Genomic DNA, 20,537 nt, shown 5'->3' on the forward strand with positions numbered 1-20,537 from the left:
CTTCTCAAACTAATATTCTATGCTTAAATTATATTGTGATATCTAAGTATATGATTTCTACTAAATAATCACAGATTTAAGAGGGCTAAGATACCTAGAGCCAAAAAATGCACCTGTCCTTGAGATTTCTTAAAATAAATATGATCAAAAGTTTTTAATATGTATTTACAAGGGTATACTTAAATCTAAGTAAAATCTATTCATGATACAAACATCATTAAAAAACATTGAGAATGGTTGAAGAATTATATGTTGCACCATTAAATTGAAATAAAATAATCAATTGATTTCCAGATGGAACATACTCTACATCAAAGATTAAATAACTATTCAATATTAGACACAGAATAATTGTACGAAATATCCATTTAACGCGACCGTTAACAATAATATTTCATTGTTTTTAATAATATGAAAAGTTGGTTAAGGAACTAATATGATAGTTAGCTATAAACTATATAGAGGGGGATATTGTAAATATTATCTCCTTATTGTTATTAGAGTTCAAGAATTGGCTAACATTTATTACATACTTGACTTTGATCAATTTAAAAATATAAGAATGTTTGCTTATAAATATTATATAACAACAGGTTGATAATTATTCCTTGGGTAGAACGTTTTCAGGTTTAAGATAAATATTATTTTCTTAATGGCACGTATTATATTGTTCTTAACTCCAATAAAATAGTGACATAAATTTTAGAAGTCTTAGAATTAAATATGTAGTAATCAAGATTTAATATTTTTATACAATTTATTAGGTTGTCCGAAAAGTTTCTTTCGTTCTATAACAAAATAATAGATGCACAATGTTTTTTCTTTCATATCAGCTTATTGAATTATACACGAACATAATAATAGAAATATAACGAAATGGATCATACCTAATTCAATAAAATAATATGAAACAGAAATTGTTGTTCATCTGTTATCACCTTATGAAACGAAAGAAACTTTTCGGACAAGCTAATAAATTTTTATAGAGTAAAGATATTACTACCATATTACTATCATACCATTACTCCATAAAACTATGTAATTCTCGTAAAAAACATTTTCATACAGTTTTAATTATACAGATATTATATGATAGAGATATTTCAGATGATAATTTTAAAAGAGTTAATGATAAATTTAAAATAGGCAACTATTTAAAAATATTAATAAATTAATAACGTTTTCTCTTGATCATTCATTGATTGAATTTCTAGATTAATTAATAAATTGTTGTTCGTATATGATGAAAATCCTTGCATATATCTACAACCAGGATTTGAACATCATGTACCTATATGAATTGTCATTGTATTTTTTTCTTTCTTTTTTTGTAATTATACAAAGTATTTAGGGAAAAAACTCAGAGTTATTTTTAAGTTTAACACATTCACTACATACATTTTTAATCCGAATCGACATTTGGTCTTAGAATTTACAAGGCAAGACTGGATGGGTCATACAACCAGGATGATGATAATTCCACGTGGGAAGGTAAGTCGAAAATACAGAATAAAATTGTTTCATATAATGTTTCATTTTCGAGAAACTAAAGATTGGAAATTTATCAACAATACTTAAACTTAATTAAGTATCGACTAGTAAACGATCAGCGTTATTCTACATGTAAAAGTAAGTTGAAAATATAAAATGAAAATTTTCTGTTTATGGCATCATTTTCAAAAGAATAAAAATTGAAAACATATTTACATATTTATATTGCATAATACATTTTCAAATTTATTTTTCTCAAAAATAAATCGTTTTATGAAAAAGTTCTATTCTATATTTAGACTTATTTTTTTCACGTTGAATCAGCCCCTATACGGTTGTCCCGTTCGACTTCACCTTGCAAAATTACAATCAGAAAAACTATAAAACTTTAAAAATATTACATTCAGAATTTAATATAACATAAAAAGTAATAATAATTTCTGAAATAAACATGTTAATAGTTGTTCTTATAAAAATAGCAAACTTTAGTGTTTTTTTAACTTAACATCTCTCCAAAAGAAATACATTTGTTTGTTAGAATAAGCTTTAGATAGTTTTATGAAAAATGTAAAAAATGATAATATTGTTTAAGCAAGATGAAAAAGTTTGACAGCAAGGGATATAATTTTAAAGTCGCGTTCATATCAACCACATAAATACATACTCCGTCTTCCTTCAGCAATTTTGTGCAATATTGTATGTAAGGATGAAACTAATAAATCAAACCAAAATGAACACATACTCATAGTGAGCAAACCAGCTTATTCAGAATTATCTATATATTATCTCAATATCTTCTTACTATATATGTATATACATAATTCATATATGATTAATAAGTATGTTAAAATATGGCAGATCATTTTCTAAAAGAAGTTAAATGACATGAAGTAATAAACAGATTGAAAAAAAAAAAAGGAAAAGAATTACTATTAATAATCAAATTAAAAATACTCAGGATACATACATAGTGCATATTTTTCACCTATATTTTTTTTTGTTTGCCTTCTCAAAGAAATTCTTAAATAAAATATTTTTCGTCATAATTCAAATTGTGCAGAATAAGAAAGAGTACCACTCTTCGACTAAATGTTATTTATCTATTACTAAATGTTGTTGATAAAAGTATTTTAAATAAAATTGTCCCTTTAATACTAAAAAATTTATTGATGATTGTTCCGTTTCATTTAATCAAAAAAGTTAAAAAGGAAAAAAGAAAGATAAAAGAAAGAAAAAAAGAAAGATGAAATTGGTACCTGCAAGAATTTTTAGAGTTATGTAATATTGTATTTAATCCTTCCCCTGTATGAATATTTAGTTACCAAGGATAGCTCTACAGACGTACACTATCATGCATAAATATTTGGACACTTGATGCAATGCAAACAAAAAATTTATATTTTTATTATAATTTGCAGATTTCGTGTTTATATAGAATGTCACATCAAAGATGAAATATGATCAATAAAAATTAATCTTTTCTAGAATGCTTGGTCACAATATCAACGTAATTTTACGATATTTATACGCATTTTCGTTATTTTTTTATAGATATATACATATGTCTATGCACTAAAGTCTCGAACATTGGCACCATTCGGCGACAAATTATCATGATTAGGACTTGATTTTAAATACAGATACAGTCCGTTATCTTGCCAAGCGTAGGAAAAAATCATGAAGATCTCACGTAAAAATGTAATTCAAAAAAGATCATAAATAAAAAATTCATTATTAAATTAATATATTATCTCATAAACATTTGATTTCGTATCAAGTTACACAACACAGTTTTCTAGCTTTTGGGTGTGTCATACGAATCCCAAAAATATCGGTAACCGAAATCGATAGAATCATGGGGGAATTTTCCAGAGATGAGGATAACGACTAATCAATTAAGTAGTATTTTGTGAGATTAATTAATGGGGCTTTACTATATATATTATTTATGTTTGTATATATTATGTATTATATATATATATTGGGTTTTATATAATTTGATATTTTAAAAATGTACATCAACATTTGTAAATTACTTTGGGACTTCATATGGATTTTCTTGCAAATCAACAAAATATGAAAAGATACGAATCTCTTAAAAGATTGAAAATATTTTATATTTTTATGTATGTGATAGAATTTTAATTCTTATATAATTTTCTTCCAAGCTAAAATATATTAAAAACGTCATTGAAATTATATTTTTTATTTTGATCATCCATTAATTTAAGTAACTTCAAGGAATTGATAAACGTTGATTTATTTTAAAAAAGTATAATGTTTCGTATTATAAAATATATTTAAAAATGATTTCCTTGATTTATCAAAAATAATGATTATGCTATGGATTTTTTAAAAATTCCTTTCCTTTTTTATATTCGTACATTCCTAGTAAATATACGATAGCATAAACTACAATTAATATTTGATAATTAATTGGAACGGATGGAGAATATTTTTAATTTCATTTTGAATAAACAATATAATTGTCCACGGCATAAAATATTTAAGAAATGGAAACATAAGTAATAATCTTACCTGTAAATTGTGGTATTCTCCACTATTTTCTGGTGGTGTTGGCTTAAATTTGCCACAGCAAAAGTTGCAACAACAACAGCAGCAACAACAGCAATAACATGCAGTTATCAGACTACAAAATATGAAGAGTGCCTGCAAATAACAAATTTTTTTAGTTTTAATTAATGTGATAATTATAAATTTGTAACATATAATCAGTTGCATGATATTGACATCGAAGATTTAAATTATGAATTTGAAAAGTAAGTTTATTAATTTCATAATTAAATGAAAATATTATAAACTTGAACAAATAAAAGATATTGTATTCACTCATCTGTATATTATATATTACTATTAATAAAATTTTATCAAATTTGAATCAAAGCTAATATTAAAATAATATTTAGTTTATAGAAAAACTTAGAAATTATAATAAAGACTTACCTTGCACCAACCAGAAGTGACAACAAAATATGCATTAACATTTTCTTCACCAAATTGTTCCGCGACATATAATCCAAGAGATCCATAATTATCATATATATTTCTCTTAGTTAAATCTGTTAATATAGCATGTGCTCTATTTATTTCTTTAAACTGAAACATAATTATGTTTAAAGAGATGAACTTTACATAGTTATATTGGGTTAAAGTAATAATTAAATTTTTTTCCATATCTGATTTATAAGGTTTATCTAAATATGCATACATCATTATAATAGGCTTTAAAACATAGTTGGATGGAAACAAATGTTATCATATTTAGTTCTATGACAAAATATTTGAATACTGTTCAATTTATGGAATAGACATGCTCTTTTAAGGAAATTATAGAACTATTATATGGAAAGCAAGATATACATCTCTATTAAAAGTTAAATTGCATACTTATTCTCACAACTAAAAATTGAAATTATATGAAATTGGAAGCAAATGAATCAAACTAAACTATAAAAGATGCAATTTCTCCTCAAAATAGGAAAAGTAAGAAGAAATTGCTTTCATACAAATATGAAAGATTGCAATTTTTTGACAAATTAAAATAAAATAAATGTTAAACAGATACTTGTTATCAAAATAAAATGGATATAATTAATATTAATTTTTTCTAATGTATCGTATCAAACTCTACCTTATCTGCTGCTTCTGGATTATTCGGATTTTTATCAGGATGATATTTTAATGCTAACTTTCTATAAGTCCTTTTAATTTCTTCAGGGGTGGCAGTTTTTGGAATTTCTAATATTTGATACAGGGAATCTCCTGCTGTCCTAAAACAAATAAGATGTTAATGAATCAATTAATTATCAATTTCTATCCTAAGCATAACTTGTCAATTATCAAATATTATTTTCAAAATTACATTGAGAAATGTTTAAATTTAGACTATAAGATTAATTTATTGTAGTCCATATATAACATGGAATAATAAAAAAAAGACTCTGACATATATATTTTTACTTATAAAAAAATATATTTATGTAATAGAAATTTAATTTTAATAAAGAAGATATTTAAAAATGTCCAGGTTCTTGCCATAGAAATATCATATTATTATTAATATAATAATCTAATTGTATAAAAAAGTTTATAAAAAATTATTTAACATATACTTTAAAAGATTTTAATTAATTAAAATATGAGTTATAATCTATTTTAAAACAGATAATTGTTCTTAATACTAGAAAACCTGCACTTCCTCCACAGTTTAAAATTTTTATTTCACTATATTGATTTTTACAAATGTACAAGAAATATTTTGCAAATTTGACAGTTGCAGTTAACATTCAATTTTCATATTAAAATTTAAATAAATTAATTTATTTGGTTAAATATAAGACATTTCTGAAGATAAAATACTAAATTAACTTTAATGACAGTCATCTTCAAACTTATGTTGAAATAGTATGCACAAATCAACAAATTAACCTAGTAAATACGTATTTTTATCGTTAAAGAATAAACTGTCAATTGATAGAATTATCATTTTTTATTTTCGTTAAAGCAAACAAATTAAAATAAAAAGTAAATAAAAAAATAGAGATTAAAACATATAAGAATAAGTAGAAGAATAACCTAGAATTTTTCTAATTTTGCAAGATTTTCAATTCCTAAAAGATATGCACCAAATTCAGTGGAAAAGTTTATGTTAATTTCCATTGAAATAAAACAACGTAATTTTTTTAAAGTAAAGAAATAATTTAAAACGCAAAATTTTAGGCAAGGGTGGTAAAGTACTCACGACATCTTTCTTTTATCCATGTTTAATAGTAGCGTTACTCGATGATACGAAAAGTAGAATTAATTTTTTACTAAGTATTTCAAACTTTCGTCGTCCTGTATTACAGATACATGATTTTCGTCATTAAATGAACGTCTTTTTGAATAGATGTTGTATCGGATGATAGCAGAGAAAAGGATTCAATATTTTAGTACCAAAAGTGGACACAGTTGCACCAAATTGGCGCCACTGAAAGTATAAATTTAAGAAGTATAAATGAAGTTTGAAACTATTCATGCATATTATTTCAATTAGACGCACAGTTAACTGCATATTTAACTTAATCGCTACTTATTTGTAAATACTATATTGCATATTTTGTTTTCATATATATGTACAAGATAGGTTCCTAAATCCATAAAATATTATAAAGAAATGAAATGTTGTTAAGATAAGAAAATTTAGATTTTTTAATAAAAAAAAGGTTTAAATTAGTAAATTAAAAAATCAATATTCAATGATAAATTACAATAGTGATTACATATATAGCTTTATTTAAGATAGTAATATACACATATATACATTTTACACATATATACATTTTATCCAAATTATGATATATATATTAAACTACCAATGTGTTACAATGTCTCTTATCATAATTTCGGTCGTTTATTGTTAAATTATTTTACGTATTTGATTGGTATTAATTCTTTGCACTCCAGAATCGAGAGGCGACAATAGCTGATTTTACGTTTTCTTGTATGCAAAGCAACGGTTCGATATCTAACATTTTGTTTTATAATTAAGACCGAAGGAAAGAATGATAGGTTGCAGCTTGTAGTTTGTAGCTGTTATAAGTACCAGATAGGTTATATTGTACCTTGTACTAGTAGTCACTGTTTTGTATATAAACAGATAACATTCTAAAATAAATAGTCGTTTCTTTTAGATTTCATAGTACAGCATTGTTCTATTAATATTATTATTATTATTATTATTATTATTATATTGTATTTTAAACTATTATAATTATTATGGCAATCTCTCGATGATTTTCAAATATGTTGTCAGGATCATGATTTTGGACAACTTTTTCCTACATACATATAACATATAACTGCTGCTCGGCTTTAGTTTTCGAGATAAGGATTGTTATGTGCTCTTTGATGTGGGTTAGATACCGCTTAGGTTTAGGTTAGATTTATCTATGGACTCCCATTGGAATAATTATATATATAGGTACAATGCAATATTTCAGGTTCCAATATTCAAGGATATTGATTAACAAATGATATCGGTCAGATTTTTTCTTCCAATACATTTACCTAGGATAGGTTCACCCAAATTTTATGGATACTTCATTTGATGACAGTTTCAAAAGGAAGACGGAAGCATAAGAACTTGTTTGCAGAGAAGAGTTGAGTTGTTATTTGAAATACATAAACTCAAAACTTTTGTTTTATTTTGTGCCGGGTGAAAATATCTCTGTAGTTGTGAAATACAAGGAGACAGTTTCTTTTATTACCTAGAACCCAGAGAAGCCAATCAAATGAAAAATAAAAAATAAAAATAATAATAGACTTTGAAACAGGATACATTTGCAGTATTGTGGTACTTTGATAATAGTCTATTGTCAACAGAACAGTTGATAAGAATTGATCTTCCAGTGTCAACTACAATTTCTTTACTCTTATATAAAACGCTATTGGATAAAGCTCCAGTTTCTCAAGGACACCGCATGTTCAGTGACTATTATACAAGCTGTTCTTTGCCCAAAAAATTATACAAGATAAAGTGTTATCTAACCAAACAAATTCGCAGAAAATATTCAAACAAATAGAAAAAGATTGTCATAAAAGATAAAATAGAATGAAACATCTATAGTAGCATGTTAACATTTAGCCAACCGCACGTGCCATAGCGAGCTATTTTCACCGCGCGTTTCCACCGCCCTCGGACAAGGTAACCTATACGCTGTCCACCGCGCATTTTTCCAAATATCAAGGACTAATATTCATTACTTAAAAAACAAAGAAGTCTAAAAATTATTTAAGTGGTTAATTATATTTTGCGGTAATAATTTTATTTAACGATTCCATATATTGTTTATACGAAACATCAAATTAAAAATATATATTAAAAGCATAAAAAATATAGGTAAAATTAAAAACATTAAAGATGACTAAAGATAAATAACACGACTTGAACGTGAAATAAAAAATGCATAGTGCATTTTAATATTTTTTTACAGTGTGACATCATTCGATTATAACTTTATTTAGTCATAACTGATAGTGTAACTTTTTAATTAATTTTAACACCACTAAATTGGTGTATTTTATTATATACTGTACTTTATAAAAGCAGAAAAAATGACGCAATTAATTGGGAACAATTCCAGGTAAACAATAACTAATAATAACAACAACAAAAGAGAAAACGCATTGCTAAAATCAAAAAGGGAGATCTCATTCGGTCACCCAGCGATGTTCTTCACAGAGGGGAGATCTCCCCATTCGGTTGGCTAAGTGTTAAGGAAATAATACTTTGATCCTGGTTTTGAAAAATAAGCAGATTATACCAATGTTGGCAAATTGGGACAATGGTGGAATGAGTTCTGTCAGAAGGATACTATGGGATGATATTAAAATTATTATAGAAAAATCTAATATTCTATATTACATAAAATTTATGGATGGTGTCGATTAAGCAGACAGATACAGTTTAACATATTCCTTCATGAGAAAAACTCTTTAGTGGTGGTATAAGCTATTTTTTTGAAAGATTAGAAATATCTATTATCCTGTATAGAAATTGATACATATTATATAAGTTTGTAAAAAAATAAAGAGACAAATGTCCACTTATTCATTCGATATATATTAAGTTACTAGTAAATCAATTTAGAGGTGATTCTGATGACAGGATTGTAACGTATTAATTCAAACAGCTACAGAATTAATCTTTTATTTTTTTCCTAAAGCTATTACCCAATATATAAGATTAACAGTAATTTGTAAAGTAGAATAAAATGTAATTGTAAATTCTTATGCTAAGATACTTCCCAAAGATAACAATTTTATTAATAATTATTATATAATACAAAAAAATAGAGAGTATTAAATATTAAGGAAAAAAAATATTAGTCAATAAATTTTTAACGTGGAGGTAGATATTGATTATCTGTAATCAAAGTGCTCTTCCTGTAATCACTTGACGATGAATTTTCATTGTTTGCATCATATTTGATATTTATTTTGTTTCCTTCAACTGTAGAGCTGGATATGATTTTCTTTAGCCATGTTATATCTAATGAAGCAAACGTAGCAACCTAAAAATATAAAACAGAGAATTTGTATTTATCTTTTTCTGATTTTAAAATATAATAATATAATATAAATATAATGTAATATAAATAATAAAATATATTAAAATTGATTTATTAATTTAATATAAAAGTAGCATGTGATATTCGAATATTAATTGATTCCTATAACTAATATGAGTAATTATATTAACAAACACAAAAATACAAAAACAGTATTCGAAACATATCTTTTTCTATTTCTTTATTATTGTAATTAATAATATTAATGTAGATATGAATAGTAATATCTTCAGTAATATATGATAATATCATTATCTTACTTGATTTGATGGATAGCATCCTGTATCTTGACTATAAATTCCAACTAATTCATAGACACCATGCTCATTTTGACAAGCAAGAGGTCCCCCAACATCTGTGTCACAAATATTATTTGTTTCTTCTTTGGGTGCAGCACAGATAGTCCCATTTGTAACATTAATTCTAAGATTTGTGCTTAGTAATAGCACATTGTTGCAACGTTCTCTGGATAGTATGTTCATGCTAATTGCATGCATGATTGCACCAGCATAATGTGCTAAAACAGAAATATTTATGTACTTAATCATTTAATTTGGATTAAGTTCCGGATTATCTTGATTCTCAAAGATAAATATAATCATAATAACATCATACAGTAACATATATACAAAAATAATAAAATTTTTATGCAAGACTGTACTCGAAAACAAAATCGGAATTATGAAAGAAGTAACATTATTATGATAAACAATATTTAACTTTTTATTTACGTGTAAATTATTTATTTAAATATAATAGACGATATTCCTCGCTTAATTACCTTGAAGAATGGACTTTCCCCAACCGGTGGCAATGCACAATTTATTATTTTGGAGTAAATGGTTTGAATCAGGTAGACATATGGGACTTATATGACGGTCGAATATAATGGGACTTTCGAGATGCAACATTGCGAGGTCGTATTCTCCAGGTTTTCCTTCATAATAAGGATGTATACTGATGGATGATACATTGATGATTTGGAAAGGCAATGGTTCCTCATGTTTTAATTCGTACCCCAATTTCCATTCTCCCAATTTTATCAAAATATCTTCCGGCAGCAGACTTGAATAATAATATAAAATATTTTGATGAAGAAAATAAAATGATAACAGTTTATTCTAAGCTAACTACATATATCTTACAAACAGTAATATTAAAGTTAAATAATTAAATGCAAAAAATAATAAAGCTTAATAAATATAATTACTATAAAAAATAAATTTCACTTTTAACAGAAAACGCGATATCCATGTACCACGAAAGAGGTCATTATTTGTAATAGAAAAAATACCTTTTATTTAATAAAAATATATTGTAATATTCGGTCATGTTTTTGATAATAGTTCTAAAAATGTATCTGAATTTTAAATGCCTGAAAGTATCTTAGGTTACATCATTTGTATATGTTCCTATATTCTCAGAGATTTTAATACGAAGTTGCGTATACCTTTCCAAATATGGTGACTATGCTACATTCTTCGCTTAAATTTTGTGGGTGGATCATTCGGAAATTTCGTTACGAAATTTAAAAAAATTTTAAAGATAAAATATTTTCATGATTCATAAAATCTGCATTTTATTGAATAATGCATACACCTTCTTTTTTTCGATGACTTTTTACTATTTATTGAGTAGCTTCACGAATCCGTTTTCGGAAAATTTTTTATCCTTTTCTACTATGAATACTTTAGGCCTATAGAAGTTTATATAATATAATAATATAATATATTACATAATACTATTACATTATATAAACTTCTATTATAATATATAATATTATTATATTATTATTATTACTTAGTTCGTGCCTTTCGGCTTTGGACGAGCATTCGATTTTACATTTCGCTTATCTATTACGCTTTTTACATTCTATCAGTCTTATGGCGTTATCACCTTATTGCCTCCTCCCTTATATCTATCTAAACTTTTTTCCTTGTCTATCTCTCTTTTCTTATATATCTACCTCCCCTCCTATCCACTCTATATAATATTATTATATTATATAACTATATAACAGTATCTATTTGTTGTACCGTTTCTAATATGTAATTTGTAAGTTATGATGAAGTTAACTTGTGTTTAATTGAGATATTGTTCTGTAGTAGCAAATTCTCGCTAAATTATCGAAAATAGACAATAAATTTAAGCTAAAAATTCAAGTAAAACGAATATATATATATATATTTATTAGTTTATGAAAATATTATTTTTATTTATTTCTTCTACTTTCCATCTCAACAAAATTTTTAAGTGAAACTGAAACTTCCGGGGAAAATAATACAAGAAAAATATATGAATATTTCCAGGCATATTTTGATCTGTGTAATTAATTATTATTGTCTGTTTTTATATTTAGTATGCTTACCCGTAGATGCAATTAGCTGCTGTTAATACATCTTGAGCTCCAATTAGAACACCAGAACAGAGAATTTTCCGTTCCTTTAAATGTAAAACCATCGCTTGCCATGGAATCTCTGCAAAAACTGTTTTGGAGTCCGTTTCTTGTGATTGTTTCAATACCTGACAACAGAGAACAATCCTTTTAAAAATATTTCTTATTTATTCATATTCAGAACGTTAATTGTTTCATATTGTTGCATATTTAAATTTCTTATGTTAAGAAATAACGTACTTGTAATATGTTAAATTGTTTTATTGATATCCTAATTTTTTTTCGAACGTTTTATTACACCGATTATTGTTCTCTGTATTATTGTAATTTACATTCTTTTAAAAGATACGACTCGATTAATATGTGTAAATATCGAAACATTATAATTACAATCAATTACGATATAATAAAATTGAGATGTTCGTTGAAAATAAAGCGAAGCATACTTCGAAAAAACAATTAACATTTTTTGACTCCTTCACACATTGCACGTGTTAAACATGTTTGAATTTCATGATTTTAATGTAGTATGCATAGATACATATCTACTTGTACATTTACGAAGGAGTTCGCATAAAAATGAGAAAGTTTCTTCTTTTATTTTATTTCATTTTCATAGAAAATTGAAATAGAAATACGTTCTACATATACTGCTTTTACGTTTTATGGCATACGCTTATATAATAAAAGTATTCTACATTGCGATAATTTATATAGATATTACAGTTTAACGATAATTCAATAAAAATATTTTGTAATGTACAAAATAAATTTCCGTTCATAGCAAAATTAGAAGAGACAAGGGGACGGCTTGATAATTATAAAAATAAAAATATATGGTTTTTATGTGCGATGCATTATTTTGTCGAACGTGGGAATATATTGAAAACACAAAAATATACAAACTACTGCTAACTGTTTACAAAAACAAGCTGAATGTGTACTTATAAAAATATTTATAATTTTGTATGTATGTGTACACTTAGTCACTTGACATTTAAATGACGCCATCTAGCTCATAAATTTTATTAATTTGTCTTTCAAAATGAAATGTCGAGTTTTACTGTGGTGAAAAGTCAAGAAATTCGGTAAGAAAAGCTTTTGGTAAGAAATTCTGTGAGTTTAGCATAGCTTGTTTCTGTCGCGTACTGCACTGCCCTTCGATGATAACGTCATAACGTTATTGTATATTTAATTATATGTATATGTATAAAATTATATACAGTTATTGTTTCTATTTAATAATAATAACAATAGTATGAATAATAGCTTATTTTTGTCAGCCCTCCGGGCATGAAAAGTGACTCGGTTTACATTGTTACTACAATCTTTTTTATTTTTATATTATATAAATTTCGGCTATTTGATTTTTTAGTCGGTTTTGATAATTTCGTTATAAAAATTGGCACAAAGGAAGTAGAATTTGTCGCATTTACTGACACTTATTTAAAGATACTTACCTTATTTCTAATACCACATCTTAATCTTGTTTCCAGCGTGTGAAAACCACTTTTGTGATTTGTGCCCGTATTTGGAGGAACTAAAAATACTTTTTTCGTAGAAATATCGGAATTTTCTGGTATTAACACTGGCTCAACTTCTTTAGAATGCTCTACATTGCGATTGTTTGTAGGTACTTTGGTAGTTTTTACAGGTGTATTGGGTAGTTTTACTTTTACAACATTCATAAACGTTGGAAATCCTTGTTCGTCAAATCCACCGGAGTAATTTGCCGGAAGATTGCCTGTTGGCCAAGGATCTACGTAGTTTGGATCCCGACAACATTTGCCAATTATTCCATTATCAGGATTTTTGCAACTCTATGAACAAGTATAACAACGTTTCTTGTAAGCTGAGTTTCGAAAATTCAATAAAAATATTTATCTTCAAATATTCTGTGCCTAAATTAAAAACTTAAAGATTTATTAATTTATATTTACTAAAGATTATTTCTTTAGTAAATCTTTTACTTGTATTTTCAATGTTCTTATGTCCAAATGAGTACTGTTTATTTGTATTATAATACAACTATTACAATATTACTACATATTTTTACCTTCGAAGATAATTTTAAAATCAGTATAAATCTTACACTACATCGGTGTTCTATTTAATGAAATATAATAGTAGTACATATGTACCACTAAGTTGCAAGTATAATTTTAAAACAATGCGTCTATCGGTATATTTCAATTTTAAATATATTTACAGATATATTTCGACAAGAAAATTTTTATGCGGAATTTATATTTATATATATTGTATTACATTTCTCTATTTGATATTTAATCTTTTTCTATAACTCCTTGAAGTCATGAAAATACGATTGTATCTGCAAAGGTGCCCTCGGTCTATCAATATATCTTGTCAATATATGTTCAATATGTTCAAGGTTCTCGACTAAAAAAATCAATATGTATTATCAATACAATATTGTCAATATTTATTTATTGACAAGTTGTATTTTCGTTGAAAACCTTGAAATATTGTCAATATTATTGATCACCTGAGGACTCCCTAAGACTGGACGTTGTGAACTCTACATTTTGAATATTTGTTATTTTTATTCGCGGTATTTTTAATCGGTAATTTTTACTCACGGTAATTTTTACTCACACTCATTGGCACACGTCGAAGAAGTTGCTTTTCCGACAGAACAACAGGCTCTGGACTGATCATTCCGTCCATAGTGCAGAACTTCTCTTCAACGCATATAAGCGCTGCTGCACATCCAAGCTGTATATGGGTCGGAATTGCAAAAGCGCCTAAATATTTTGATATTTCAATGAAGAATGTTATTAAATTGTTGTCGCAATAAGATATTCCCTAGTAGTATTATGTTATCTCATGCATTGCGTTACAACTAATGTTAACGATACCAATTATTTTATTTAGCAACCAGAAAATTAAGAAATTGAATAATTTATACGACTTGCTAAAATACATATTCTTTGGTTGCATAATATTTAGAAAACTATGAATATAGAATAAGCTATAATATGTTACGAGTTGTTTTTTTCGAGAAATATGGATAGCTACAATCCTAGTTTGAGCATTTTAGTATATCAACTATATCGACAGAATTTCGAAATAGAAATGGAACGCATCAAGGTTGATGGTCTTTAAGTTAGAAATCTCTTTTAAGATGTATCTGATCCTGTTCAGCAATGTCGTTATAAGCGCGTTATTTTTAACGTTTATTATTGTACTAGATATAAAATTTGTTATTTTCTCGAATTTCTTAGTTACGTAGGACAGCAAATATTTTCTAAACGAATAGTGGATTGTGCTAATAATCTCACAATATATATTTTTTAAATTACTGTAAAAAGTAATTTGCTGTTGGAAAGAAAATAAGATCATTTTTCGTTTTACCTTCGTTAATTAAAATCTAATTTATAAAATTCTATATCGTGTAAATATGTATATGTGGTATTGTGCATATGTGTACATGTATATTTGTTGTATATGTTGTAACCACTTTCAAGCTTAAAATTATATATAAGCTGTTATTGCATATTATCGTTATCAATGTTAAGTTAAATTAACGAAAGTTAAATTAATATACTTTGCATAGAAGATCCAAAAATATTTGGCTCATTCCTTTCTTTAGTTACTGCAACCTGGTTATAGCCTATGGATGATTGCCCAGTTTGATAATTTATATTATTAGAATTATCTTTTACATTTTTGCCAGACGTTTTCAATTTCCTTTCAAATTCTTTTGTAATCATGCAACAAACTTGATCATGTATCCTGCATTGTTGAGTCTATTAAGAGAAATGTTAAGAAAATAACATCTGTTAATGATTGATGCACGTAAAATCTAAAATCTGTTACGAAAAATATCGTTGTACAATTTTTTAAAAGCTTTTAATGAACTAAAATTAAATTTCTCATATTTTTGAAGCAATAAGAAAACGATCTATCACGTTATTATTAAAACTAAGATTACGGAGTAACGTTTAAAAAAGAAACAGGAACATTCGTATCCCAACTTTTTCTACTAAATTGATGAAAGCATTCTAATTAAAATAACAATTATAAATTCTTTAAATGAACTGCATCATACTATAGCTAGTAGTACTATTTTGAAAAAATACGAATAAGTTTACCTTGATGGATGAAGAGTAAGTAGTGCTTTTACTTGAGTGAATATAACCATTTACACAATCTTTTTTGTTAACGCAAATTCTATTCAATCCACTACAGCTAATTATAAAATCAGTGTCCTGTTCGGCGAATTTTAAACCATCGGAAGCAAATTGACCTCGATGAGCTTGGTTTTGATTGGTGTCTTGTTTAGGATTTTCAACTATCATCTTTTGCCGAGAATTTTCAAATATTACACCATCTTGTTCTGGTTGAAATATTACTTCTTGTTGTTCAGGTATTTGAAATATCGCATGTTGTTGTTCAGGAGATTGAAATATTACTTCTGGTTGTCCGGGAATTTGAAATATGGATTTTTGTTCAGAATTTTGATATGCTATGCAAATAAAAGGACGATTGATAACGACAACAATACAAAACTTAACTTTCATTTTATATAAAAATTTACATTAAATAAAAGTGATTTAACAAGAGAAAAGACGAGATTTTTCTATAAACTGAAAGAAATACCAAAACAATTGGCAAAAAAAAAAAAAAAAAAATACTCAGAAATTCATGTTTTTAGTATTTCATATTAGGTTTTACATAGCTATGTATAAGAAAATAATTTAATAAATCATTATTGACCGATACGATAGTATCTAAAGTAATATTTTTGTTTTGAATAAATAAATATGTATAAATATAGGAAAGAAAGCTTATCTCCTATCGAGAAATCTCCTTAATAGTTTGCATAGAACTACATAAATATTAAAATATCAAATGTACAGACCTGTGTAAGGATTTTTGGTTTGAGGCGAGTAAGGCAATCCATTTGTTGAAAAAATAATAGCAATAAATATTAATGACCTGATAAGCATCTTTCTTTGTGTTTCTTCTATGTATGTCTGTAAAGATTATAAAACGAGCGATGTAAGAGGGCAAAAAATTGTAATCTTTAGTCAAGATGCTTTAACATTATAAGAGACAAAATAGAGTTAGAATTAATTACATATAAGATACATAAACATGAAGACAAAAAAATAAATAAATGCAATAAGATAAAAGAGATAATAAGAAAATTGAAAGTAAATATAAAAGACTGACACGTTCCATGACTAAATACGAAGAAAATGTACATGTATAAGGATGCTGACGTTTGGGCAAAGTGGTGAAAAGCATTAATTTTAATTTATGGAAAAAGGAAGACCCATCACCCGGAAATAGCTGATCCAGGCCACATCGTCTCGATCGAAAGAGAAAGGAATACACACATACAGAGATTCTTGATTTTTACTTTTCTAATGTCCTACATTCCAAGAATGATATTTTGGAGCTCACGTCATTCTTTCGTCGACCTCGAGAGTGTTTCACTTTGCCTCTCTATCTCCCTTTCTCCCTTCCTCATAGTTAATTCTTCGTCTATTTTATTAGCAATTACTATTTATAGATAATATTTTAGAAAATTGTATAATCTTTTCAATGAACAAACGAATACAAATAAATTAAACTATCTCTTCAATTTTATAGGATTTGCGTTCTATGGATGATGGGGAGTTTAGTTAATATCCTTTTCGGATATTTGCAAGTATGTTGTAACATAACTTATGTACATAAATATGAATAATTTACAAAAAACTAAATAAATTTCAATTTCCAAAAGTTTTCTTTGTTTAAAATTACATTGAAAATCTAATTTCCTCGCTAGTTTATAATCTATTAACGTGTATCAAGAATGTAGTTATTTTTATAAAAATGTAGTTATTTAAAAATTATCATAAAAATTAAAAACTCGATTCCCACAACTACAGCCGGTGTAACCAAAAGATTTAAATGTCACGGACGTTCAAAGTTTTGATCTAAGATTTATAATGTAAGATTCATATGTATGTATCATTCTTTTAACAAATTAATAGCGATTATTACAACCAAATATATCAACGTAGAATACCTTTATTTTATGCACACTCATTGCTGATTATAAATTTATATTTTTTAGTTTTACCGTATATTTAATAATCATTTACGAAAATAAAATTCAGAAAAATATACATGTCGTGTTTCTTTGTTCATCCGGAAATTTCCGTATGTGTGTTAAAAATAAACAATTCTCTTACAAAATAATTCTGATTAAAAAGAATGTATATCGGTATTTTGAATAAATACAAAAATAAACAATTCTTTACAAAATAATTCTGATTAAAAAGAATGTATATCAGTATTTTGAATAAATACAATATTATATATTAATCGACGATAATATTCTTTAAATGAATAATGTAACAAAAAATTTGTTGGTAATTTATATGTTTGTTGTGATTTGTTGTTAAGTCTGTATAACGTATCTGTCAAAATAAATTACAGAAGATAGTGATAAATAGCTTTCATTTTGCCAAAGGATGAAGAAAAAATGATACTTATATAAAAAATACATCAAAAAATTGTAATGTATAAAACGTGATATATTTGTTGACGTTGATATTTCTATGAAACACAGATAAACAAATTACACAAACTAACGATGAAGAATTACAAAAAATTGATGAAAAAATTATATTATAATATTATAATATTATAGTATTATAATATATATAATATTATATTATATATATTATATTATATATAATATTATTATATAATTATAATATAATTTATATTATAATATAAATAAATAAATTATTATGATTAATGAGAAAATTGATATAACAAGGAAAGGTACTAACCACAAAATACAAAATAGCATAAAAAAATGGAAAATAATTATTTTATATGGAAAACAGATAAATCTTATTTTCAATGTAATAATTAATTAATATTTTAGATATTTCATGATTTAGAATTTATGTTATTTGTACAGGATATTACTATAAAAAATTGACTATTTTCTTTTAATTTTATAAACCAATAAATTTTGCAAATAACTTTGGTAAAAGTTTGAATATTAGTTTAATAGCCAAATTTTTATAATTCTATATCGTTATTGATTTATATAAATAAAATTAAAAATTCAAAAGTAGATCAAGATTAGAAACAATGGCACCTACTTATTCGGTAGATCCGTATGTGATGAGTACGATTCACTAAATGGAATTTACTTTTCCACGTGATACCTAAAAGAAAGTTAATAAAACTGGCGCTGCTTTAGTATTCGTTCTTCTTTTATATCGATTCGCCAATCTTCAATATCTCCCTACCATCCCAATCGCAATTGCAACCTTGTGCCCACCTTCTTTGAACTATCTTCTTCGAAAATTTCCTTACAATTGACAAAATAGTATTTTCTTCATTCACTTAGAAACTAAATATTTATGCGCTTACTTTTTTTTCTGTAATTCACGAATAGATAATGTAATTTTTAGAAGATTGCACAAAGTATATAATATTAGGATGAAACGACTACTGCTTTTCGTTAACGTACAAGTGTACAATAAAATAAGTAAATAATACGTTAATAAGTATAATACGTAAAATAAGTTAATAAATATAACAATTACATAATTTTATGATGATAGAAACATTATGATTTCTAACAAATATAGCTATTATAATTATTTATTTTATTTATTTATTTTTACACAGTCCTGTCCTTTCGGATTTGTACGATTCTCCGGTTTTACATTAAGTACATTATATTCTTAAAAAAAATTACATATTTCTTTCATGTTGACAATTTGTAGCCGTACTAATTTCACAAAATTTAAATTTTTACTAGACCTTATATGTATATTTATTCGTCATTAACATATTAAATTAGTTAAGAATAACTATTTTGTCAATTTTAAACATTATTCTCTATTATTACCAAGAATTTTAAATGTTGACTCATCTCGGTGCACATTTTTCAAACTATCGTCTGTTATACGTAAATATATCCGTTATACATACATATATATATATGTACATATATGTACATATATATATACATATATATATGTATATATATATATGTATATACATATACATGTATATACCTATGTGTCGTATAGTCGAACGTTTCTTGGCATTGACTTTTAAAATAAGTGACTTTTTACGAAGTCCATCCTCCGCAATCTTTTGCTTGATTTTTCTTATCTTTATACATATACGGGGTGTCCAAAAATGATATGTCACGATCATCGTAACGTTATTTTAAATCTCTGGATAGATGATGTTCTGCAAAACAGTAGTCGCAAAATTGACCATGATCTCGAAGTTCAAGGACAATTCTTTTGTTTACCGGATCATAGTCTGCTCGTTATGAAGATAAACAATTGCAGAAGAACCATGGGTCGTACCTTAAACGCTCTTTCAAAAATAAAACCTTAAAGTTTCATTAGTTTCCGAATTCACTTCGTTTCAAATGTGTTTACCTACATTTTGCAGTCCGACGCAGCATCTATTGTCGCACATACTTAGTCTAAATCCATCATTATACCCCATATAACCCA

General features: G+C 26.0%; 2 protein-coding genes and 1 long non-coding RNA gene across 6 annotated transcripts in view; 1 reads left to right on the plus strand and 2 right to left on the minus strand.

Annotated features, from left to right (window-relative positions):
• Positions 1-6,458, minus strand: part of LOC100650974 (dnaJ homolog subfamily C member 5) — a 31,751-nt gene extending 25,293 nt beyond the window's left edge. The window contains exons 1-4 of one of the 2 annotated variants that reach the window (XM_003399390.4): positions 6,254-6,458; positions 5,144-5,282; positions 4,456-4,608; positions 4,030-4,161 (exon numbers count right to left, since the gene is read on the minus strand). In XM_003399390.4, the coding sequence (XP_003399438.2) occupies positions 4,030-4,161; positions 4,456-4,608; positions 5,144-5,282; positions 6,254-6,273 (444 nt within the window). In that variant the 5' untranslated portion in view covers positions 6,274-6,458. The remainder of the gene's footprint in view (positions 1-4,029; positions 4,162-4,455; positions 4,609-5,143; positions 5,283-6,253) is intronic. The other variant, XM_003399391.4, reaches the window with a different exon arrangement.
• An 842-nt stretch (positions 6,459-7,300) lies between these two features.
• On the plus strand, positions 7,301-9,102 carry LOC110119678. 3 transcript variants are annotated; one of them, XR_007225658.1, is made up of 3 exons: positions 7,301-7,429; positions 7,494-8,197; positions 8,637-9,102. It is a non-coding gene; the product is annotated as an uncharacterized LOC110119678 (long non-coding RNA). The 3 variants fall into 3 exon arrangements; XR_007225659.1 differs by having other exon boundaries at positions 7,315-7,403; XR_002308171.2 differs by having other exon boundaries at positions 7,301-8,197.
• Positions 9,103-9,236: 134 nt separating this feature from the next.
• LOC100651256 lies at positions 9,237-19,261 on the minus strand. The gene is made up of 10 exons (XM_003399392.3): positions 19,155-19,261; positions 16,904-17,018; positions 16,134-16,507; positions 15,587-15,788; positions 14,635-14,783; positions 13,479-13,838; positions 11,992-12,146; positions 10,405-10,688; positions 9,884-10,140; positions 9,237-9,566 (listed from the first exon to the last, which is right to left on the minus strand). Exons 2-10 carry the CDS (start codon positions 16,989-16,991, stop codon positions 9,393-9,395), a joined length of 2,043 nt encoding a protein of 680 aa, XP_003399440.2. The 5' UTR covers positions 16,992-17,018; positions 19,155-19,261; the 3' UTR covers positions 9,237-9,392.
• Positions 19,262-20,537: the final 1,276 nt, after the last annotated feature.

This window comes from Bombus terrestris, chromosome 11, assembly GCF_910591885.1.
Source record: "Bombus terrestris chromosome 11, iyBomTerr1.2, whole genome shotgun sequence".
NCBI classification, from domain to species: Eukaryota; Metazoa; Arthropoda; class Insecta; order Hymenoptera; family Apidae; genus Bombus; species Bombus terrestris.